The 26,638-nt window shown below is 44.7% G+C and overlaps 1 protein-coding gene across 1 annotated transcript in view; it reads left to right on the top strand.

The window, feature by feature from the left end:
- Positions 1-26,638, top strand: part of LOC311135926 (glutamate receptor 4) — a gene marked incomplete at both ends in the record, with an annotated part of 219,263 nt that overhangs the window by 138,051 nt on the left and 54,574 nt on the right. Inside the window, one exon of the mRNA XM_084169955.1 lies at positions 10,225-10,431. Coding sequence (XP_084026081.1) covers positions 10,225-10,431 — 207 coding nt within the window. The remainder of the gene's footprint in view (positions 1-10,224; positions 10,432-26,638) is intronic.

Here is a 26,638-nt window from a genome sequence, read left to right on the forward strand (position 1 = left end):
GGCTCAGAAAACCAGTCAGTATCTGGTGTGACCACCATTTGCCTCATGCAGCACAACACATCTCCTTCGCATAGAGATTATCAGGCATTTGATCGTGGCCTGTGGAATGTTGTCCCGCTCCTCTTCAATGGCTGTGCGACATTGCTGGACATTGGCGGGAACTGGAACATGCGGTCGTACACGTTGATCCAGAGCATCCCAAACATATTCAATGGGTGACGTCTGGTGAGTATGCAGGCCATGGAATAACTGGGACATTTTCACCTTCCAGGAATTGTGTACAGATACTAGCGACATGGGGCCGAGCATTATCATGCCCGAACATGAGTCGGCGGATGAATGGCACGACAATGGGCCTCAGAATCTCGTCACGGTATCTCTTTGCATTCAAATTGCCATCGATAAAATGTAATTGTGCTCGTTGTCCGTAGCTTATGCCTGACCATACCATAATCCCACCGCCACCATGTGGCACTTTGTTCACAGCGTTGACATCAGCACACCGCTCGCCCACATGACGCCATGAACACTGTCTGCCATCTGCCCGGTACAGTTGAAACTGGGATTCATCCATCAAGAGCACACTTCTCCAGCGTGCCAGTGACCATCAAAGGTGAGCATTTGAACACTGAAGTCGGTTACAACGCTGAACTGCAGTCAGGTCAAGACCCTGGTGAGGATGACCAGCATGCAGATGAGCTTCCCTGAGACGTTGTCTGACAGTTTGTGCAGAAATTCTTGTGCAAACCCACAGTTTCATCGGCTGTCCGGGTGGCTGGTCTCAGACCATCCCGCAGGTGAAGAAGCCGGATGTGGAGGTCCTGGGCTGGCGTGGTTACACATGGTCTGCGGTTGTGAGGCCGGTTGGACATACTGCCAAATTCTCTAAAATGACGTTGGAGGCGACTTATGAAATGAACATTAAATTCTCTGGCAACAGCTCTGGTGGACATTCCTGCAGTCAGCATGCCAATTGCACACTCCCTCAAAACTTGAGACATCTGTGGCATTGTGTTGTGTGACAAAACTGCATATTTTAGAGTGGCCTTTTGTTGTCCCTAGCACAAGGTGTACATGTGTAATGATCATGCTATTTAATCAGCTTCTTGACATGCCACACCTGTCAGGTGGATGGATTATCTTGGCAAAGGAAAAATACTCACTAAAAGGGATGTAAAATAAATTGTGCACAACATTTGAGAGAAATAAGGTTTTTGTGCGTAAGAAAAATGTAGGCCATCTTTTATTTCAGCTCATGAAACATGGGACCAACACTTTACATGTTGTGTTTATATTTTTGTTCAGTGTATTTTAAGCTTAGTGGTTAGGTTTAGGGTTAGGGTTAGAATTAGGGTTAGAATTAAGGTTAGGGGTTAGGGGTTAGAGAAAAAGAGAGACATGGAGTGCTTGGTTTGGTGTATAAAACCCTAGAGTGATTGGATGTTTAAGGTCAATATATAGCCCAGTATATAGTTTATTTTTGTTTTATTTATTCATCAAGAAACTATCAATAGGCTACATAGCTTGATCAAATTGATTTACAAAGACCTCTTGCAAGTCCTGCCCATCACTATACACTCTCTCCTCCTCTTTGCTCCATGATGCACCTTGGAAGGAACCACTTACTAGGGAGAATGGGGGATACTCTTTGCCTGGTCCAGTCAGTGTGACCCCTCTGCAAAATACAGCTGATATATCTTTTTTTATAAATAATTATGCTAAAACGTGGACTTAAACATTACGTTTAGTAATTCATTTAACATCAGAAATGTTTAAAAACAGGACATATCTGAGGGGGCACGTTCCATTGTGCCCCCTAAGGGCATGATGCCTCTGCACACACATGTATATATTAAAGACAGTAAATGCATGTGTGAGTTGACATTCAAATTGACAGATACAGTCTGTCTGATATATGAGGAGTATGTACAGTACCAGTTAAAAGTTTGGACACACCTACTCATTCAAGGGTTTTTCTTTCATTTTCTTTTACAATTTTCTACATTGTAGAATAATTGTGAAGACATCAAAACACATATGGAATCATGTAGTACCAAAAAAGTGTTAAACAAATGAAAATATATTTTATATTTGAGATTCTTCAAATAGCCACCCTTTACCTTGATGACAGCTTTGCACACTCTTGGCATTCTCTCATCCAGCTTCATGAGGTAGTCACCTAGAATGCATTTCAATTAACAGGTGTGCCTTGTTAGAAGTTAATTTGTGGAATTTCTTTCCTTCTTAACGCGTTTGAGCCAATCAGTTGTGTTGTGACAAGGTAGGGGTGGTATAGAGAAGATAGCCCTAGTTGGTAAAAGATCAAGTCCATTTTATGGCAAGAACAGCTCAAATAAGCAATGAGAAACGACAGTCCATCATTACTTCAAGACATGAAGGTCAGTCAATTTGGAACATTTCAAGAACTTTGAAAGTTTCTTCGAGTGCAGTCGAAAAAACCATCAAGCGCTACGATGAAATTGGCTCTCATGAGGACTGCACAGGAAAGGAAGACCCAGAGTTACCTCTGCTGCAGAGGATAAGTTCATTAGAGTTTCCAGCCTCGGAAATTGCAGCTCAAATAAATGCTTCACAGAGTTCAAGTAACAGACACATCTCAGCATCAACTGTTCAGAGGAGACTGTGTGAATCAGGCCTTCATGGTCGAATTGCTGCAAAAAAAACACTACTAAAGGACACCAATAAGAAGAAGAGACTTGCTTTGGCCAAGAAACACGAGCAATGGACATTAGACCAGTGAAAATCTGTCCTTTGGTCTGGTGAGTCCAAATTGGAGATGTTTGGTTCCATCCACCGTGTGAGACGCAGAGTAGGTGAACGGATGATCTCCGCATGTGTGGTTCCCACCGTGAAGCATGGAGGAGGAGGTGTGATGGTGTGGGGGTGCTTTGCTGGTGACACTGTCTGTGATTTATTTAGAATTCAATGCACACTTAACCAGCATGGCTACCACAGCATTCTGCAGCGATACACAATCCCATCTGGTTTGCACTTAGTGGGACTATCATTTTATTTTCAACAGGACAATGACCCAACACACCTCCAGGCTGTGTAAGGGCTATTTGACCAAAAATGAGAGTGATGGAGTGCTGCATCAGATGACCTGGCCTCCACATTGTGGTCCTCTGTAGCTCAATTGGTAGAGCATGGCGCTTGTAACGCCAGGGTAGTGGGTTCGATCCCCGGGACCACCCATACGTAAAAATGTATGCACACATGACTATAAAAGCGTCTGCTAAATGGCATATTATTATATTATTATTATTACATTAACCCGACCTCAACCCAATTGAGAGTGTTTGGGATGAGTTGGACCGCAGAGTGAAGGAAAAGCAGCCAACAAGTGCTCAGCAACTCCTTCAAGACTGTTGGAAAAGCATTCCAGGTGAAGCTGGTTGAGAGTTTGCCAAGAGTGTGCAAATCGGTCACCAAGGCAAAGGGTGGCTAGTTTGAAGAATCTAAAATCTATATTGATTTGTTTAACACTTCTTTGGTTACTACATTATTCCATATGTGTTATTTCATAGTTTTGATGTCTTCACTATTATTCTACAATGTAGAAATTATTAAAAAGAAAGAAAACTTTTGACTGATCCTGTAGGTGATATTTGGGTGTCTGTAAATCCGGAGACACAGAGCCCCAAAAAATCAAGGTAACAACATTATATATATAAACGAGGACAGGGAAAAATCATTGTTTAGCCCCTTTGGATCCACAGTGTCTAAGGAGTACTTCCAAAATGCCTCTCTTTGTTTTAGTTTAGGTACAATATCACCTCCTCTTGGTGAAATTTGGACCGTTCTATGGCTACAAAACGCAGGGAGGAAGTTGAGCCATGATTGGCTTTGATGCAGTGGCGCGCAATAGCATAGTCCGTGTTTTTATTTAGAATAGCAGCCTTATATTCTGCAATGCGAAGTTTCAATGCTCGTTTAATTTGACCAATATAAGCAGCCCCGCAGATGCATTTGAGCATGTACACTACAAAACAAGTTCCCAGTTGTCTTGAACTCCCTGAAGTCAAGTTTTCGCAGTTCCGAGTTAACAGCTGTTTTGAGCGCGGCACAAATCATGCTTCATTGAGAGCATGGCCAATTAATCCCAGATTTGGGACAACACAGCCACTCCACTGAATAGCAGGCTAGTGATTGCTTTGCAATTCTTGCAGTTAGCCACTGATTCCTTCCAAACGACTCATTGTTGAATTTGCGATTTCCAACTTATTGTGTAATGTTTATGTCCAATGGCCAATGAGCACCAATACGTTTTATCTATAATTTCTCTTCATTATTTATCTTCATATGACAAGGATTAAAAAGGATTTGCCAGTAGATTGTCGACTTGATTCATGATGATGACTGCTAGCTAAGATTTTGAAAGTATGATTTTGACATGATCAGTCCAATCAAAGCTACTCTAGATATAACGTGATTTGACGTCATTTTATCTGTGGCCAATGACCTTGAGCCTTCTTGGATGGGCACTTCTAATGTAACTCTATGGCAGCACCCAAGGGGCTTGAATTTTCGAGCTTGGCGGTGACGTAGTGTCCCCATGAGGGACAGAACACTGAGCCAATCACGGCGCAACTAGAGAACATTACCAAAACCTACGCTCCGTATTTTCCACTGGCTTCCCCACCACCACAGAAAGCACTGAGCTAGGCTGAAGCATCTGCATTTTGGAGCTGCCTTACTCAAGAAAGCAAAAAAGAGGCAATGTTTGTATGCGGCTGTATTAACTCAATGATTTTAATTTATTTTTTACATTGTTTGCAAACTGATATGTGACACGTATTAATACCAAAATAACATGCAAAACATGTGGGGCTCAAAACAGTTGGCGGGTCGCCACTGACCGGGTGGTTACTGTCTGCGTGTAAAAGTGTATTCCTACTCTGCAGCTTGCGGAAGATGGTAGACTCCAACTTTTTTTCTTTAATTTTGTGGATTGTAAGTTCCAAGAAGTCTATTTTCTACCGACTTCTCTCTGCTGTGAATTTGAGATTGGGGTCAGATAAATTAATATAAGAAATGAACTCTGAGAGGAGAGCGTCAGTACCGTTCTATACCAGTAGGATGTCGTCTATGTATCTTTTCCAAAGGGCGGCATTCTGGAAATATGGGTTTTTCTGGACATCATAAATTAAGTTCTCCTGCCAGTGTCCCATAAATAAATGTGCATAGTTGGGAGCGAATGCAGCTCCCATCACTGTACGCCGAATCTGCTTGTAGAAACTGCCCGCATATTGGAAGTAATTTGATGTGAGGGCTTTTTCAGTGAGAGATCGATTAAAGTTAGATGGAGGTAAGATACCCTCCAGTCTAGTGTTGAGATAGCGAGAGAGCGCTCGTAGGCCTGCGTCATGTGGGATATTAGTGTAGAGAGACTGAACGTCAGGTGTAACCAAGATTCTTTCAGTGTCGCATCTATAGTTATTGATGATCTTAAGCACATCCCTGGTATCTCCTAAAAAGGCTGGCAATACTGGCACAAATTTAGAGATGAAGAAATCTACATACTGAGATTAGCCGCTTGTTTATGGATGTTGTGGGACAATTTAGCAAAATCATGTTCTGTCAGCCTACTGTAGGTGAGGGACTCAAATTAGCATAAGGCACAAAACTCGACGTCTTTTTGAAAGTCGTTTGTTCTCTCACATCAGAAATACCAGATTTATTATAGTTTCTAAACACTGCATTGCCATTACACAATGGTTGCCTGTTAGCAAATAATACATTCTTTAAATGTAATTGGCGAACAAATTTAAAAGTGTCAAATTTCAATGCAAAAGGTTCCATCCTATTAGAAGGGGAGAAGGAGAGTCCTTTACTCTGGACTGACACTTGGGCATCCATGAGATGCTCTGGTGATATGTTGATTACCGAAAGTTCTTACTGTGGTTCCGACTGGACCTCCTCAGGTGGGCTGGGGGTGGATTTCCTCCCCCTCGAGCCTGCCTCGTCTTCCTGCAGGTTAGTGCTGGTTGCCTCGCGCCCTTAAAAAAGCGGGGTTGATTCGGGAGGTATAAAGTGAGGGAAAAAAGTATTTGATCCCCTGCTGATTTTGTACATTTGCTCACTGACAAAGACATGTTCAGTCTATAATTTTAATGGTAGGTTTATTTGAACAGTGAGTGACAGAATAACAACAAAAAAATCCAGAAAAATGTTATAAATTGATTTGCATTTTAATGAGGGAAATAAGTATTTGACCCCTGACTTAGGATTTTGCCACATGACTTAGTACTTGGTGGCAAAATCCTTGTTGGCAATCACAGAGGTCAGACGTTTCTTGTAGTTGGCCACCAGGTTTGCACACATCTCAGGAGGGATTTTGTCCCACTCCTCTTTGCAGATCTTCTCCAAGTCATTAAGGTTTCGAGGCTGACGTTTGGCAACTCGAACCTTCAGCTCCCTCCACAGATTTTCTATGGGATTAAGGTCTGGAGACTGGCTAGGGTCATTGTCATGCTGGAATACCCATCCACGACCCATTTTCAATGCCCTGGCTGGGGGAAGGAGGTTCTCACCCAAGATTTGACGGTACATGGCACCGTCCATCGTCCCTTTGATGCAGTGAAGTTGTCCTGTCCCCTTAGCAGAAAAACACCTACAAAGCATAATGTTTCCACCTCCAGGTTTGACGGTGGGGATGGTGTTCTTGGGGTCATAGGCAGCATTCCTCCTCCTCCAAACACGGCGAGTTGAGCTGATGCCAAAGAGCTCGATTTTGCTCTCATCTGACCACAACACTTTCACCCAGTTCTCTGAATCATTCAGATGTCCATTGGCAAACTTCAGACAGGCCTGTAAATGTGCTTTCTTGAGCAGGGGGACCTTGCAGCACTGCAGGATTTCAGTCCTCACGGCGTAGTGTGTTACCAATTGTTTTCTTGGAGACTATGGTCCCAGCTACCTCCTGTGTAGTTCTGGGCTGATTCCTCACCGTTCTCATGATCATTGCAACTCCACGAGGTGAGATCTTGCATGGAGCCCCAGGCCGAGGGAGATTGACAGTTATTTTGTGTTTCTTCCATTTGCGAATAATCGCACCAACTGTTGTCACCTTCTCACCAAGCTGCTTGGCGATGGTCTTGTAGCCCATTCCAGCCTTGTGTAGGTCTACAATCTTGTCCCTGACATCCTTGGAGAGCTCTTTGGTCTTGGCCATGGTTGAGAGTTTGGAATCTGATTGATTGATTGCTTCTGTGGACAGGTGTCTTTTATATAGGTAACAAGCTGAGATTAGGAGCACTCCCTTTAAGAGTGTGCTCCTAATCTCAGCTCGTTGCCTGAATAAAAGACCTGGGAGCCAGGAATCTTTCTGATTGAGAGGGGGTCAAATACTTATTTCCCTCATTAAAATGCAGATCAATTTATAACATTTTTGACATGCGTTTTTCTGGATTTTGTTGTTGTTATTGTGTCTCTCACTGTTCAAATAAACCTACCATTAAAATTATAGACTGATATTTCTTTGTCAGTGGGCAAACATACAAAATCAGCAGGGGATCAAATACTTTTTTCCCTCACTGTAAGAGTGACTATGCTCTGAAGCTTCTTGCTCGCTGGCAGAGGACAGGTGAGCATCATAGTACAGTATATTTAGTAGTGCAGTATATTTACAGTTGAAGTCGGAAGTTTACATACACATTAGCCAAATACATTTAAACTCAGTTTTTCACAATTCCTGACATTTAATCCTAGTAAAAATTCCCTGTCTTAGGTCAGTTTGTCACGATCATTATAGGAAGCAGACCAAGGCGCAGCGTGATATGCGTACATCTTTTAATGAGTACTTTCCACAAATAACAAAACAAAAAAACGATACGTGAAGTCTACAGGTTCACCAACACAAACCTATACAGAACAAGATCCCACAATAAACTAGTGCCAACCGGCTGCCTAAGTATGGTTCCCAATCAGAGACAACGAGAATCAGCTGCCTCTGATTGGGAACCACCCTGGCCAACATAGAAAACACGAACTAGAACGAAACATAGAAAATACAACATAGACACTACACACCCTGGCTCAACATTAAAGAGTCCCCAGAGCCAGGGCGTGACACAGTTAGGATCACCACTTTATTTTAAGAATGTGAAATGTCAGAATAATAGTAGAGATAATGATTTATTTCATATTTTATTTATTTCATCACATTCCCAGTGGGTCAGAAGCTTACATACACTCAATTAGTATTTGGTAGCATTGCCTATAAATTGTTTAACTTGGGTCAAATGTTTCGGGTAGCCTTCCACAAGCTTCCCACAATAAGTTGGGTGAGTTTTGGCCCATTCCTCCTGACAGAGCTGGTGTAACTGAGTCAGGTTTGTAGGTCATTGTCCATTTGGAAGACCCATTTGCGACCAAGCTTTAACTTCCTGACTGATGTCTTGAGATGTTGCTTCAATATATCCACATAATTTTCCTGCCTCATGATGCCATCTATTTTGTGAAGTGCACCTGTCCCTCCTGCAGCAAAGCACCCCCACAGCATGATGCTGCCACCCCCGTGCTTCACGGTTGGGATGGTGTTCTTCGGCTTGCAAGCATTCCCTGGTGTTTGAAGAATGTGAAATTCTCCAGCTTCAACCAACCCCCCTCTATCCTCACTTACATCTTGCCCTGACCACTCTAAAATAATATGTGAGCGTGTGTACGTGTGTGTGCATGTGTGTGTGCGTGTGTGTGTGTGTGTGTGTAACGCCATGTCTAATTGTGTTCATTGCCCACTGAGACAAGAGGTGTGGGAGATTATTGACTAGCTTGTCAGCCATGATCAACTTGGATGTGAAGAGTCTGCAAAAGACTCTCTCTTTTTTTACAGTGTTCTTTCAGCATTCTTTCAGTGTTCTTTAAGCATTTTTCTACTTTTTTTCCTGTTACATCAGTTTTTTATCTACATATTTTACTGTAACCTTTTTTCCTTGCACCATGACACCATTACTATTTTCTGATATTTGCCACTGAAAAAAGCTTCTGTGAAAAGAAAACCATTTAATGTAAATGTGTCCAGGCAATGTCTTAAAAAATGCCTCATACTTTCCCTTCAAATACCCTGGGGCAGTGTGATATAGAGCAGAACCCCAGAATATATTGCTTGTTCTCAATATACATTTGGCCACGTTCCACAAAGATGTAATTTGTAAGAAACTACGTACTGTCAGCAGAGGGATTTTTTAATCTAGATTTTAAAAAATTCGGCATCAGCAGATCAGATGATTGGTTTCCTGCCATTAGTAAAGGAACAGGCAGCTTTTGCAGTTTCTTATGGAACGTTTTTTAACATTGAGTACAGGAGGCAAGAAAATGTTCGCTGTTTGTCCTCACTGTACGTCTCTCTCTCTCTCTCTCTCTCTCTCTCTCTCTCTCTCTCTCTCTCTCTCTCTCTCTCTCTCTCTCTCTCTCACTCTCTCTTTCTCATACTGTACCTTAGCACACATGCACTCACTCCTGCACACCCACACAGACATACACACACACAAACATATCCATTCATGCTACACACACATCACAACTGCTGCTACCAGACTCTTATTATACTGCTCAGTTTAAACACTGCCCCCCATCCCCCCTTCCCCAACACACGTGTAAATATTGGACTATACATTGTGCCTCCTGTATTATACTTATGCTAAAATGTTTATTATATTCTACTGCGCCATTTACTTTATGTTCGCATTCTTATCTTTTATTATTTCTCATTGTTGTTGCCTTGTCGAGAACAATTTCGTTAGACGTTGTGTTCCATGCGTATTCCGTACATACAACTAATAAAAACTTGAAACTTGTATTACACACACAGTACCATTTTAAATAATAGCCAGTGTAGTGTTCAATGGCTGTTTTATCTTCCATATCTATGTATGTGTTTGTGCACACTTGTCTGCTATATGTCTGTTTTTGAGTGAAAGAACAAAGATAATCCAGCGGGCAAAACTGGTTGAAATGATATCATCATCAGGTCATAAGGAGTGACGTTATAATGACATAAATTCAACCAGTTTCACGTTCTTTTTTTATAATATCAATATGACGTCAATTCAACACATTTTTTAAACTGGTTGGATTGATGTCATTATAACATCACTCATTATGACCTGATTTTAACCAGTTATGCTTGCTGGGTAAGTGACTGTCTGTGAGTGGCGGACCTGTTTGCCAGTTTGACCCTGTGGTCCCTGTGTCACTTTGTAGGAGGGTCCCTATGTCATGTTGAAGAAGAACTGGGAGTTGTATGAGGGCAACGACCAGTATGAAGGCTACTGCGTGGACCTGGCCTCAGAGATAGCCAAACACATCGGCATCAAGTATAAGATCGCTATCGTGCCCGATGGAAAGTACGGCGCCCGGGACCCGGAGACCAAGATTTGGAATGGCATGGTTGGGGAGCTGGTGTACGGGGTAAGAGGGACAGGGGACCGGGGGGTGTGTGTGTGTATGTGTGTGTGTGTGTGTGTGTGTGTGTGTGTGTGTGTGTGTGTGTGTGTGTGTGTGTGTGTGTGTGTGTGCATGCGCACCTTGATTTTGTTGAGCCACTTTTTTTATTTTATGTTGGGTTTCACTCACACTTGACATCTCACACTTGTACATCTGTTTAGTTATCTGAAAGACACAGAATCAGTTGCCTTAAACATACAGTAATTGTCAGAAAACAAAGACGGCTTGAAAACTGTTTAAGTTACCCGGAATACTACTACAAATAGCTAGATCTTGACCAAACTAAACCATGGCATCTGGTAACTTTTCCAAATATCACAAAATCCTGGTTCAATTCCCTCTTGATTCCTGGAATCTTGCAACCGGGATTTCTGAAAAACCAGGGAATTTTGGGAAAGTTACCGGAATTGTACAACCCTAGTGCTTATATACAGTAGCTAAGAGATAAAGGCTGTTACAAGGTGCTGGTCCTAGGGGCTAGAGCTGGGACCAGTTTAGCGTGTCAAGTGTGATAGAAGTGTAGGGGTTAAAGAGTGTTTTGTGTGTGATGTGTTAATTGTAAGAGGTGAGAGGGTTAAATGATGTCTGCTAAAGGAGTTAATGGGGTCTTACTGGTGTTTACCTACCTCCTGTGTGTTTCTGAGAGATAACAGGGTTAATGTACAAGTGTAGGGTGTGTGTGTCAAAATCTAAAGTTTATTGGTCGCGTACACAGTTTAGCAGATGTTATAGCAGGTGCAGCGAAATGCTTGTGCAAAAATGTCAAACAAGTACACAAATAATAATAAAAGACTAGAACCAAGAAATCACGAATGTCAGAACGAATCCAGTTAACAACCCAAATAACATTGTATCAGTAACCCAAACGCAATCTGTGTACTTACACCAAAAATATATACTAAAAATGATTTGTACAGCAGTAGATATATTAGAATGAGCTATGTGAAGAATACAGTATATGAATACACAGTGTGAAAAACAGTATAAAAGAAACTGTCCAGTGTTTAATGTCTACAAAACGTTAGGAACACCTGCTCTTTCCATGACATAGACTGACCAGGTGAATACAGGTGAAAGCTATGATCCATTATTGATGTCACCTGTTAAATTCACCTAAATCAGTGTAGATGAAGGGGAGGAGACAGGTTAAAGAAGGATTTTTAAACCTTGAGGCAATTGAGACAGGGATTGTGTATGTGTGCCATTCAGACGGTAAATGGGCAAGACAAAAGATTTAAGTGCCTTTGAACGGGGCATGGTAGTAGGTGCCAGGCAACTGCAACGATGCAACGCTCAACAATTTCCTGTGTGTATTAAGAATGGTCCACCACCCAAAGGACATCCAGCCGACTTGACACAACTGTGGGAAGCATTGAAGTCAACATGGGCCATCATCATGTTTGCAAGTTTGTATATATGTGAGTGTGTTGCAAATGTGCTGTAAATGTCCTGGATGGCAGGCAGCGTACCGCCGGTAATGCGTTGGGCTGACCGTGAGAGCCATTCATTTGAGGGTGGTTCAGTTGCCGTACCAGGCGGTGATGCAGCCCGAGAGAATGCTCTCAATGGTGCATCTGTAGAATTTCGCGAGGGTCTTAGGGGCCATGCCAAATTTATGGCATTCCAAGATGGCGAAGTAGTGCAGTCCTGTTTCTGTCGTGTGTCTGTAAATAGCCTGTAAATACCCTGTTTTTTTGTATTTTTCGTACATATTTCCCTATCAGACTTTTCATCCTTCTACAAAATATACTTTCCTGCAACCTGCCTCACTCAATGTGGAACGGATTCTATTTTTGACTTACCTTTATCTAGAATCTAGAATCTCCAGTAGAAACTAGCTAGCCAGCTAACTAGCTACTTGCTATTAGCCACAGCTAGCGGTGTTTCACCCAAAACATTGGATTTTTTCCGCGGGATTAATTTTAATCATTGGACATTGATCACCGGATATTCGGCCAGTCTGCACAGCGTGTTATCGACCCAGATCATATCAGTTTTTCCGCCGGAATCACTGAATCACTGGACCTTTAACTCCGGATTCATCGCTACCAGCTGGCTACAACAAAACGGACGCTGTGGCCTGGCTAATCATCCTGAGCTAGGCCCATCTCCCGGCTATCTACCTCTCTGTCAACCGGACGGGACCACCTAGTGTTGACACGAAGCCCCGCCGATCCTACACGACTGGTCTGCCGACGAAATCGTCTGATGTGGTTACGACGTTAACCACGAAGATTCCATCCATCGGCTAGCCCTGGCCCGCTAGCACACGCTATCCGTGGCCTCTTACTCACAAGTGCTTCACCACCGGACCTTATGATAACTCAGCTATACAGCTGATATCTGCTGGACTGTTCCTTTTTACGGTACTACATCCTGTTTATGTTTAGCCTCAGCCCAAACATAGTTAGTTTATTGTTGTTTCGGTTATTTCTAATTGTACTATATCACTGTAGACCCCCCAGCCTAGCTAAACCTTCCTTAGATAGCTCCTTTGTCCCTCCCCCCATACACTCAGAGACCGACTCAATTGATGCCTCTAGAGATACTATCTCTTTCATTGTTACCCAACGCTTAGGTTTACCTCCACTTTACTCATATCCTTCCATATCCTTGTCTGTACATAATGCCCTGAATCTTTTCTATAACACCCGGAAATCTGCCCCCTTTATTCTATGTACCCAACGCACTAGAAGACCAGTTCTTAAAGCCTTTAGCCGTATCCTTATTCTAGTCCTCCTCTGTTCCTCTGGTGATGTAGAGGCTAACCCAGGCCCTGCAGCCCTCAGTATCACTCCTACTCCCCAGGCGCTATCATTTGATGACTTCTGTAATCGCAAAAGTCTTGGTTTCTTGCACATAAATATCAGAAGTCTACTTCCTAAGTTTGAGTTATTCACTGCGTTAGCACACTCTGCCAACCCTGATGTTCTAGCAGTGTCTGAATCCTGGCTCAGGAAGGCCACCAGAAATTCTGAAATTTCCATCCCCAACTATAACATTTTCCGTCTAGATAGAACTGCCAAAGGGGGTGGAGTTGCAATCTACTGTAGAGATAGCCTGCAGAGCTCCATCATACTATCCAGGTCTGTGCCCAAACAGTTTGAGCTTCTACTTCTAAAAATCCACCTTTCCAGAAATAAGTCTCTCACTGTTGCCGCTTGCTACAGACCCCCCTCAGCCCCCAGCTGTGCCCTGGACACCATATGTGAATTGATTGCCCCCCATTTATCCTCAGAGTTTGTACTGCTTGGTGACCTAAATTGGGATATGCTTAATACCCCAGCCATCCTACAATCCAAGCTAGATGCCCTCAACCTCACGCAAATTATCAACGAACCTACCAGGTACAACCCTAAATCCGTAAACATGGGTACCCTCATAGATATCATCCTGACTAACATACCCTCTAAATACACCTCAGCTGTCTTCAACCAGGATCTCAGCGATCACTGCCTTATTGCCTGCGTCCGTAACGGGTCCGCGGTCAAACGACCACCCCTCATCACTGTCAAACGCTCCCTAAAACACTTTAGCGAGGAGGCCTTCCTAATTGACCTGGCCCAGGTATCCTGGATGGATATAGATCTCATTCCGTCAGTAGAGGATGCCTGGTTGTTCCTTAAAAGTAATTTCCTCTCAATCTTAAATAAACATGCCCCATTCAAAAAATACAGAACTAAGAACCGATATAGCCCCTGGTTCTCCTCAGACTTGACTGCCCTTGACCAGCACAAAAACATCCTGTGGCGTACAGCATTAGCATCAAATAGCCCCCGCGATATGCAACTTTTCAGGGAAGTTAGGAACCAATATACACAAGCAGTCAGGAAAGCAAAGGCTAACTTTTTCAAACAGAAATTTGCATCCTGTAGCACTAACTCCAAAAAGTTTTGGGACACTGTAAAGTCCATGGAGAATAAGAGCACTTCCTCCCAGCTGCCCACTGCACTGAGGCTAGGAAACACTATCACCACCGATAAATCTACAATAATCAAGAATTTCAACAAGCATTTTGCTACAGCTGGCCATGCTTTCCATCTGGCTACCACTAACCCGGCCACCAACTCTGCACCCTCTGCTGCAACTTGCCCATGCCCCCCCCGCTTCTCCTTCACACAAATTCAGACAGCTGATGTTTTGAAAGCGCTGCAAAATCTGGACCCCTACAAATCAGCTGGGCTAGACAATCTGGACCCTTTCTTTCTAAAACTAGCCGCCGAAATTGTCGCAACCCCTATTACTAGTCTGTTCAACCTCTCTTTCATAACGTCTGAGATCCCCAGAGATTGGAAAGCTGCCGCGGTCATCCCCCTCTTCAAAGGGGGTGACACTCTAGATCCAAACTGCTACAGACCTATATCCATCCTGCCCTGCCTTTCGAAAGTATTCGAAAGCCAAGTTAACAAACAGATCATCGACCATTTCGAATACCACCGTACCTTCTCCGCTATGCAATCCGGTTTCCGAGCTGGTCACGGGTGCACTTCAGCCACGCTCAAGGTCCTAAACGATATTATAACCGCGATTGATAATAGACAGTACTGTGCAGCCGTCTTCATCGACCTGGCCAAGGCTTTCGACTCTGTCAACCACCGCATTCTTATTGGCAGACTAAATAGCCTTGGTTTCTCAAATGACTGCCTCGCCTGGTTCACCAACTACTTCTCAGATAGAGTTCAGTGTGTCAAATCGGAGGGCCTGTTGTCTGGACCTATGGCAGTCTCTATGGGGGTGCCACAGGGTTCAATTCTTGGGCCGACACTTTTCTCCGTGTATATCAATGATGTCGCTCTTGCTGCTGGTGACTCTCAGATCCACCTCTACGCAGACGACACCATTTTGTATACATCTGGCCCTTCATTGGACACTGTGTTAACAAACCTCCAAACGAGCTTCAATGCCATACAACAATCCTTCAGTAGCCTTCAACTGCTCTTAAACACTAGTAAAACTAAATGCATGCTTTTCAATCGAACGCTGCTAGCACCCGCCCACCCGACTAGAATCACCACTCTCGACGGGTCTGACCTAGAGTATGTGGACAACTACAAATATCTAGGTGTCTGGTTAGACTGTAAACTCAACTTCCAGACTCACATAAAGAATCTCCAATCCAAAGTTAAATCTAGAATCGGCTTCCTATTTCGCAACAAAGCCTCCTTCACTCATGCTGCCAAACATGCCCTCGTAAAACTGACTATCCTACCGATCCTTGACTTCGGCGATGTCATTTACAAAATAGCCTCCAACACTCTACTCAGCAAATTGGATGTAGTCTATCACAGTGCCATCCGTTTTGTCTCCAAAGCCCCATACACTACCCACCACTGTGACCTGTACGCTCTTGTTGGCTGGTCCTCACTACATGTTCGTCGTCAAACCCACTGGCTCCAGGCCATCTATAAATCACTGCTAGGCAAATCCCCGCCTTATCTTAGCTCATTGGTCACCATAGCAGCACCCACCCGTAGTCTGCGCTCCAGCAGGTATATCTCTCTGGTCATTCCCAAAGCCAACACCTCCTTTGGCCGCCATTCCTTCCAGTTCTCTGCTGCCAATGACTGGAACGAATTGCAAAAATCTCTGAAGCTGGAGACTCTTATCTCCCTCAATAACTTTAAGCATCAGTTGTCAGAGCACCTTACCGATCACTGCACCTGTACACAGCCCATCTGAAATTAGCCCACCCAACTACCTCATCCCTATATTGTTATTTATTTTGCTCTTTTGCACCCCAATATCTCTATTTGCACATAATCTCTTGCACATCTAGCATTCCAGTGTTAATACTATTGTAATTATTCTGCACTATAGCCTATTTATTGCCTTACCTCCATAACTTGCTACATTTGCACACACTGTATATATATTTTCTGTTGTATTTCTGACTTTATGTATTTTTTTTTACCCCATATGTAACTCTGTGTTGTTTTTATTGCACTACTTTGCTTTATCTTGGCCAGGTCGCAGTTGTAAATGAGAACCTGTTCTCAACTGGCTTACCTGGTTAAATAAAGGTGAAATAAAATAAAAATAAAAATTCAGCCGCCTGAGGTTGTAGAGGCGCTGTTGCGCCTTCTTCACAACGGTGTCGGTGTGGTGGGACCATTTCAGGTACTCAGTGACGTGCACGCCAAGGAACTTGAAGCTTTTGACCCTCTCCACTCCGGCCCTGTCGATGTAGATTTGGGCGTGCTCCCGCCTCTTTTTTTACGTTGAGGGAGAGGTTATTTACCTGATACTACTCTGCCAGGGCTCTAACCTCCTCCCTGTAGGCTGTCTCGTCATTGTTGGTAATCAGACCTAGCACTGTCAGTAAACTTGATGATTGAGTTGGAGTTATGAGTAGCCACGCAGTCATGGGTAAACAGGGAGTACTGGAGGGGGCTGAGCACACACCCCTGGGGAGCCCCCGTGTTGAGGATCAGTGTGGCGGAGGTGTTGTTGCCTACCCTCACCACCTGGGGTCAGCCCATCAGGAAGTCTAGGACGCAATTGCACAGGGAGGGGTTCAGATCCAGGTCCCTGAGCTTAGTGACATACTTGGAGGGTACTATGGTGTTTGGAAGCAGAGCTGTAGTCGATGAACAGCATTCTCACACACGTATTCCTCTTGTCCAGGTGGGATAGGGCGGTGTGCAGTGCAATGGTATGCAAATTGTAGTGGGTCTAGGTGATATGGTCCTTGACTAGCCTTTCAAAGGACTTCATGGTGACAGAGGTGAGTGCTGTGTGTGCGTTTGTGTGTGTGTGTGTGTGTGTGTGTGTGTGTGCGCACGCATGTAAAGGCTTAAGGAGCTTGCAGTGCTCTTACGGTGCAGAGGGAAGCTGTGAGCCCAGAGCTTAGCCCGTCAGCACTTTACTGTCTCTAAGACCTTGCCTGGTGACCATTCACCTTCTGACAGTCCCTTTCAAAGCCTGTGTCACCGCAAAAGGTCTCCCCCTATTTCAGCCCTGTCATGTATTTGAATGCATCCTCAATGCAAGCCGACCTGTCATTTTAGTACATTTATGCTGAAGACGAAGGAAATTGTATCTCTGTTTTTTCTCCCACTCTCTTTCCCTCCATGCAATGTGTCGGCTTGTTGTAATATATCAAACGTTAATTAATTTTTTGTGGATTGATCCCGAATTCCCCACAGCCGACGCCCAGGCAGGCAAGGTCAGAAGTGTCACTAAATCACTAACAATAATCTGGTTTGTGGATTTCCCACAAATAAGCAATATTCGCTCTCACAGAATCTTCCATTTCTTTTGTTGTTAACATATTTCTCCAACGATGATATTTCATCCCCTTCTCCTTCCAGCCTTTTGAATTAAGCCACTGGGATTAGAGCGACTCCCTGTCTTTTTCTATTTCAAACTTGATCATTGTCTTCAATCAGAAAAAGTGGCGAAATGAAATGAAAAAAAAGCAGGATGGGGAGAAAAGACAGGTGATTGTTGTTGTTGTTGTTGTTCGTTGTTGTTTGGTTTGTGATTGGCATGCTTAGTGATTGTGTCAGATAGAAGGATAGATAAATGTGTTAATGATAGACGGGGTCGATTGGAAGACAGAGTTCTCGGGCCGCATCCACCAAGCGTCTCAATATAGGAGTGCTGATTTAGGGTACGTTTTGCCTTTTAGATCACAATGAATAAGATTACACTCCAGCTCTGAGACGTTTGACACATAAGCCGCTGGCTTCATTGGCTCTGACGTCCTGTAGCTGATCATCTCTCTTGTTATCTCTCTCAGAACGATCTTCTTGACCCTAACCAGTCAGGCTTCAAGACAGGTCACTCAACTGAGACTGCTCTCCTCTGTATGACAGAGGCTCTCCGCTCTGCCAAAGCTGACTCCTCTGTTCTCATCCTCCTAGATCTATCCGCTGCCTTCGACACCGTGAATCATCAGATCCTCCTGTCCACCCTCTCAGGACTGGGCATCTCAGGCTCTGCACACTCCTGGATTGCATCCTACCTGGCAGGTCGCTCCTACCAGGTGGCGTGGAGAGGATCTGTGTCTGCACCACATGCTCTGGTGTCATCCAGGGGTCGGTTCTAGGCCCTCTCCTCTTTTCTCTATGCACCAAGTCACTGGGCTCCATCATATCCTCTCATGATCTCTTCTATCACTGCTATGCGAATGCATGCCTGGCAGATATATTTCAGCTTGGATGTCGGCCCACCTTCTCAAGCTCAAAATTGACAAGGCAGAGCTGCTCTTTCTACCAGGGAAGGGTTGCCTGTTCCAAGACCTCTCCATCATGGTCGACAACTCCACAGTTTCCCCCTCCCAGAGTGCAAAAAACCTTGGCGTGACCCTGGACAACACCCTGTTGTTCTCTACAAACATCAAAGCAGTGACTCACTCCTGCAGGTTCATGCTCTACAACATCTGTAGCGTATGACCTTTCCTCACACAGGAAGCGGCGCAGGTCCTACTCGTCAAATTCCGTCTGAACTACTGCAACTCTCTGTTGGCTCCCCACTTGTGCCATCAAACCCCTGCAACTTATCCAGAACGCTGGAGTTCAACCTTCCCAAGTTCTCTCATGTCACCCCAGTCTTCTGTACACTCCACTGGCTTTCAGTCGAAGCTCGCATCCACTTCAAGACCACGGGAAGCTCGCATCCACTTCAAGACCACGGTGCTTACCTACGGAGCTGCAAGGGGAACTACCCCTCCCTACCTTCAGGGTATGCTCAAACCCTACATCCCAACTCGAGCACTCCGTTCTGCCACCTCTGGTCTCTTGGCCGTCCCACCACTACAGGAGGTCAGCTCCCACTCAGCCCAGTCAAAGCTCTTCTCTGTCCTGGCACCCCAATGGTGGAACCAACTTCACTCTGATGCTAGGACAGCATAACCCTACCTCTTTAAAGAGTATCTTAAATAAGACATCTCAGTCTTATCCCCCCCCCCCAAAAAAAAGAAAAACAACAACAACAACCTTGCACTTGTCTTTTCCTACTAGCACTGACTTTGCTGATAACTTAATTATTGAGAAAAATGTACTTACTACGACTGTGATATTTGGTTGTCTCACCTAGCTTTCTTAAGATGAATGCACTAACTGTACGTCACTCTGGATAAGAGCGTCTGCTAAATGACAAAAATGTAAATATAAAATGTAGCTGATCTTGTATGTAGGCCTATGTCCCTTTGGGTACAATGAATCTATAGTACAATACATTTGGATAGGGGCTCGCCTCAGGCTCACACTCACTCACTGTAATGTGTGAAGTTGACAGTGCTGAATAAGGAGGGGGAAAAAACGGAGAATGTTTTGTCTACTATTGTCTACTGTTCTTTTTCAGCCGACTCGGCTATGGAACCTGCCCCCTTATGTCCTATTCGCTGAAACCTTATTCAATCACGCCTAACAGGCCAATCAGAGCTTTGTTGGCGAGAGCCCGCGTATCTATATTGCAACCACAAAGCTCTGGTTTCCTCATTCAACTCCTCTTCATGTGTCTAGTATTTGCTTATGAGCCCATTTTAGCAGCTTTCTTCAGAAAACTTAGCTCTCAACTTAACTGTTCCATAAGGTGTGGGTTACCACTCGTTACCACCACGTTGAGTGGCTTCTTTTCTATTTAAGAAATTCTGCTCACTTTGGATGTGCTTTACCATGTGAAGTTACCTCAGTTAGCTTGTTAGCAGCGTTGTTTGTCGTTGGCTAGTGTGGTGTCCGAACAACGATGCTGCAATGATGTGTTGATAAGAAATCCACTGACACTGTACTTTGATTATAAAGGTTTATTATATCAAAGATTTCAGCATCAATTTACAGACTCTGCAGAATCTGGAGAGCAACGAAACCAATCCCAAATATGATCACTCCCGCATTCTTTTGTTAAAACATGGTATATATATCCTACGCTTTATGTAACATAAGGTGGCGTGATTTGAATAGACCAATCCCTGGCCTCCACATAGCCCAATGTCCTCTGTTTTAGGGGGCCCCTATAATAACACTTTCCACATGTTTCAGCAAAGTAGAGTAAAGTTCATCTAACTCCCAATATGATAGAAGTTCAGATACTACATATTTCCCCCCTTCGAGACTAATTAAGTCTCGAAAACAAAAAGAATAGGATTATGACAAATAACAATTTTTATTACATCAGGCTTCTTGTGTAACTTTAGCAATAAAACAAAGTTTATGGAGTGTGAACAAATTGTTATGGAGTGTAAGAGCGAAAAACCTGTCTGGCAACTTTCTTTCCAAATATCCATCAATCAATCAAGACAGGAAAATTCTCTCACGGCCCCTCTGCCCCAGACGACCACCTAAGTACTCCAGATCAATTTATACATCTTTATCAATGCATTTTAAGCTATGGTGCAATCGAAAACACGTGAAAGCCTCAGAAAACAAAATGAAATCAAAAAAATGTCCATATTCAGGCTGGTCGACCCATCGGACACTCCCGTGGATTCTCTCTGTCCCTGCCTAGACCCAATATCCCTAAGCGTCAAAGAAAAACGAAAAACATCTGAGGTCCCCACATGTACCCAACAACAGAAAACATAATTCTTCAAAAAATTAATACAGAAAGAATATGACACAAATTATGTATTACACATGCAAATATGTATATACACTGCTCAAAAAAATTAAGGGAACACTAAAATAACACATCCTAGATCTGAATGAATGAAATAATCTTATTAAATACTTTTTTATTTACATAGTTGAATGTGCTGACAACAAAATCACACAAAAATTATCAATGGAAATCAAATTTATCAACCCATGGAGGTCTGGATTTGGAGTCACACTCAAAATTTAAGTGGAAAACCACACTACAGGCTGATCCAACTTTGATGTAATGTCCTTAAAACAAGTCAAAATGAGGCTCAGTAGTGTGTGTGGCCTCCACGTGCCTGTATGACCTCCCTACAATGCCTGGGCATGCTCCTGATGAGGTGGCGGATGGTCTCCTGAGGGATCTCCTCCCAGACCTGGACTAAAGCATCCGCCAACTCCTGGACAGTCTGTGGTGCAACATGGCGTTGGTGGATGGAGCGAGACATGATGTCCCAGATGTGCTCAATTGGATTCAGGTCTGGGGAACGGGCAGGCCAGTCCATAGCATCAATGCCTTCCTCTTGCAGGAACTGCTGACACACTCCAGCCACATGAGGTCTAGCATTGTCTTGCATTAGGAGGAATCCAGGGCCAACCGCACCAGCATATGGTCTCACAAGGAGTCTGAGGATCTCATCTCGGTACCTAATGGCAGTCAGGCTACCTCTGGCGAGCACATGGAGGGCTGTGCGGCCCCACAAAGAAATGCCACCCCACACCATGACTGACCCACCGCCAAACCGGTCATGCTGGAGGATGTTGCAGGCAGCAGAGCGTTTTCCACGGCGTCTCCAGACTCTGTCACGTCTGTCACATGCTCAGTGTGAACCTGCTCTCATCTGTGAAGAGCACAGGGCGCCAGTGGCGAATTTGCTAATCTTGGTGTTCTCTGGCAAATGCCAAACGTCCTGCACGGTGTTGGGCTGTAAGCACAACCCCCATCTGTGGACGTCGGGCCCTCATACCACCCTCATGGAGTCTGTTTCTAACCGTTTGAGCAGACACATGCACATTTGTGGCCTGCTGGAGGTCATTTTGCAGGGCTCTGGCAGTGCTCCTCCTGCTCCTCCTTGCACAAAGGCGGAGGTAGTGGTCCTGCTGCTGGGTTGTTGCCCTCCTACGGCCTCCTCCACGTCTCCTGACGTACTGGCCTGTCTCCTGGTAGCGCCTCAATGCTCTGGACACTACGCTGACAGACACAGCAAACCTTCTTGCCACAGCTCGCATTGATGTGCCATCCTGGATGAGCTGCACTACCTGAGCCAATTGTGTGGGTTGTAGACTCCGTTTCATGCTACCACTAGAGTGAAAGCACTGCCAGCATTCAAAAGTGACCAAAACATCAGCCAGGAAGCATAGGAACTGAGAAGTGGTCTGTGGTCACCACCTGCAGAACCAGTGCTTTATTGGGGGTGTCTTGCTAATTGCCTATAATTTCCACCTGTTGTCTATTCCATTTGCACAACAGCATGTGAAATTTATTGTCAATCAGTGTTGCTTCCTAAGTGGACAGTTTGATTTCACAGAAGTGTGATTGACTTGGAGTTACATTGTGTTGTTTAAGTGTTCCCTTTATTTTTATGAACAGTGTATATCAGTGCAGACACTGGAATGTTGTCCACTACACTGCAGCTCCTCAGCAGTGTCGACTTTCAATGCAACGTCGATGATGGAATCTGAACATTTCCACACCGTCCTTGTTCAGCTTCCTCCAGTCCATTCATATTGTCCATGTTTGAGTATTTGAATCCCACTCTACACATTCCCCATATGCTTCTGGAAGAAAAGAAAACACCAACCAGTATCTTTTGCAAAGCAACACATGAAAATTAAAACATCAATATCAAAAATAATATATAAAAATGATATATAAAAATGATATACAAAAATGATATATAAAAATGAATCACATTCCATTTCCCCCCTTTGATTCATAAGAAAACACTAAATATCACAACAATATGCAAAGAAATGTGAAAATTATCGCACAATCAGATATTCAAAATGGATATCTATCCATCAATACTCCATCCAGTACCACTTGTTCATCTCCATCTAGATCAGTCACGGTTAACAACGGCATCTGAGTGTTGTCTCCAGGCATCACAACTCCAACCCATCTCAATATCATAGCCTTCGCAAAAGTCAATAACAACATACTTTCCTAGAGTTACTTCAACCCTAGTTTTCATAACGTTTTGGTCTGACTTTTTTCCGAACTGGTCTGGGGCTACTTTGTCTAACCGAATCACCGGCTTCTCCTGTAACAGAGTTGCCCTTGGTGATCTCTGCGGTTTCACATTCCACTGAAATATGCCCTGTTGTTTCTGGGACGTATTGAAAATCAATGTCCTCAAATCTCCTTTCCTGTCCATCCATTGCAGAGTCGTGTCTGGCATCATCAGAAGTGTACACATGATCATCAACGTTGTCCACAGCATGGACAATCTCTCCTTCTGGGTTTTGACTCTGGATATTGTCATGCATCTCTCCTTCTGTCTGTTCTTCCCTATCTTCATCCTGCTCTCTTGAGCCTTCAACATCTTGGCTCTCTGCACGTGGCACCTCTTCTCTAGGCGCTTTAACACAATGTGACAAATGATACCACGTTGGAGACCCTTTAACCTGGACAGCCGTTCCAGTACTACGAACAACTTCAAATGGTCCCCCACGGCGTTCGTTATACCACTTCCTTCTAAATACCTTCACGAACACCTTGTCCCTAGGTTGCACTGTACTACTTTTTTGCTCATCGAGCTTCTCCTGCACCTCTTCTTTTATTTGCCTGTCAGAAACATATGTGGCAAACTTTTTATGAAAATTGGCCATATATGTAACATACGCTCTCATTTCATCTTCCAAAAGAGCCAAACTTGGACCCTTTCCGCTTGTTCGCAAACAAGGCGTAGGCATCCTTCTTCCTGTGACCAGTTCATGGGGTGTCATACGTAGATCACGCAACTCACTTGAGCGACACACCATTAATGCTAAAGGGAGTGCCGCTATCCAGTTTAGACCCGTATGCTGGCAAATCTTGACAATGCGATTTTTCAAAACACCATTCATTTTTTCACAAATCCCTTGACTTTGTGGGTGATAAACTGCTCCTAGACGTTGCTTAATTCCCAATTTTTGCAAAATCAATTTCACTGATTTATCCACAAATTATTTCCCATTATCTGAGGATATTCGATCGGGAAGTCCACACCTGCTTATGACTTCTTTACACAAGAACTTGGCAACCGACTGAGCGTCTTTTCACTTGGTTGGACAGGCCTGAAAATCTATTCACAACCACCAGCATGTATCTTTTCCCTTCAACTGGTTCTATCATATCAACAAAGTCGATAACCAACTCACACATAGGACCTCTCGGTGTTGGAATGTGACCAGGAAGAACAGTCACACCCCTGCGAACATTATTTTTCAGACAGATTGTGCACCTGCCTATGACATAGTCAACCTGTTCAAGCAAATATGGTGCCCAAAAACCATACTCCTTTGTGATCTTTCTCCTAACCTCCCCCCTTGCAACATGAGCTAACCCATGTGCTTCCTGAATCATCAGACCTAATAGGTCTAGAGGCGCTACTATCAACCCCTCATGGTTTCTCCAAAGACCCGTAGCATCTTTGACGGCACCTCGGTCTAGCCATAACTGTTTGTCAATCGTAGACGCAGCTTCCTGCATCAAAATCACATCCATAAGCGTAATTTTGTCTTCCAAGTCCACTCCATGAGTGACCAGAAAAACCTTGCCCAATTTGTCCGCTCCTGTAACGGCTTTTGCAGCTTCATCAGCAGCTTTGTTCCCTTGTGTGACTTTTGACACATCTGTTTTATGAGCTGCACACTTAGCTATCGCTATCTCTTTAGGCATCATCATAGCGTGCAACAGTTTCATTATTTGCGCGTGATGTTGTATCGGAGAACCATCCGTTTTCTTAAACCCTCAACCTTTCCACACTGCTCCAAACAAATGACATACACTATGTACATATGCAGAATCAGTATATATTGTCACTCGCTTTCCTTCTGCTAACAAACACGCTTCTGTTAGCCCCACAAGTTCAGCAAGTTGTGTGGACGCAGGCTGTGGTATTACTTCAGCCTTTTCAACAACACATCCAGTTCCTTGGGCTTTAACTACTGCATAGCCAGCACACAATTTATCTCCCACACGATAACAAGACCCATCAGTCCAATACTCCAGGTCTGCCTCACGTAATGGAAGGGCTTTCAAATCTGATCTAAGCCTCAAGTATTTCTCTGCTTCTTGAACACAATCTTGTGGCTCACCATCCTCTGAAGTTGGCAAATTCTCGGCTGGATTCACCGTATCACACCTCACTAGGGTGACATCTTCCTGCTCTAAGAGCCTATGATAGTCTCTGAGCCTAGGCATAGTCAATGTATATTTTCCATAGTTCAGAAGATTTCTGAGACTATGATGGATAAGAATTGTTACTGGGTATGTCACGATCGTCAGGGAGAGACCAATGCGCAGCGTTGAAGGTGAACATATTTATTATATCAATGATCACACGATCAAAACAACTGACGATAACGTGATGTCTACGGTTTAACACAAACCAAATAAGAACAAGGAACCACAAACACAAAGTGAAAGACAGACAGTTAAATATGGCTCCCAATCAGAGACAACCAGCTGACACTCGTTGCCTCTGATTGGGAGTCACTCAGGCCAACATAGAAATACAAACATAGAATTACACACCCTGGCTCAACATAACAGTGTCCCCAGAGCCAGGGCGTGACAGTACCCCCCCCTAAAGGCGCGGACTCCGACCATGCCAACTAAATACCACAGGGGAGGGACCGGGTGGGCACTCCGCCTTGGCGGCGGATCCGGCACCGGGCCTGATCCCCACTCCCTCTCCAACCCCCCAAAGTACCCCTGGTCCGGTCTGGCCCCGCTGGCCGGAGCTGGACTGTACACTGATGGAGCGGATTGCTCTAGCTCCGGCGTAACGCATCTGACCGGTGCCGGACCAGGCACCAGTGGAACAGGCACGGGCCGTGCCGGACCGACGACGCACACCACTGGCTTGGTGTGGGGAGCAGGAGCGGACCGAGCCGGGCTGACGAAACGCACCACTGACTTGGTGCGGGGAGCAGGAGCGGGCCGGACCGGGCTGACGAAGCGCACCACTGACTTGGTGCGGGGAGCTTGGATGGGCCGGACTGGGCTGGCGACGCGCACCACAGACTTGGTGCGGAGAGCAGGAACGGGCCGGACAGGGCTGACGAAACGCACCACAGACTTGGTGCGGGGAGCAGGAATGGGCCGGACTGGGCTGGCGACGCGCACCACAGACTTGGTGCGGAGAGCAGGAACGGGCCGGACAGGGCTGACGAAACGCACCACAGACTTGGTGCGGGGAGCAGGAATGGGCCGGACTGGGCTGGCGACGCGCACCACAGACTTGGTGCGGAGAGCAGGACCGGGCCGGACAGGGCTGACGAAACGCACCACTGACTTGGTGCGGGGAGCAGGAATGGACCGGACCGTACTGGGGACACACACCACTGGCCCTACACCGGGATCTGGAACGGGCCGGACCGGA

This window comes from Coregonus lavaretus (assembly GCF_964263955.1).
Source record: "Coregonus lavaretus genome assembly, chromosome: 10".
Lineage (NCBI taxonomy): Eukaryota > Metazoa > Chordata > Actinopteri > Salmoniformes > Salmonidae > Coregonus > Coregonus lavaretus.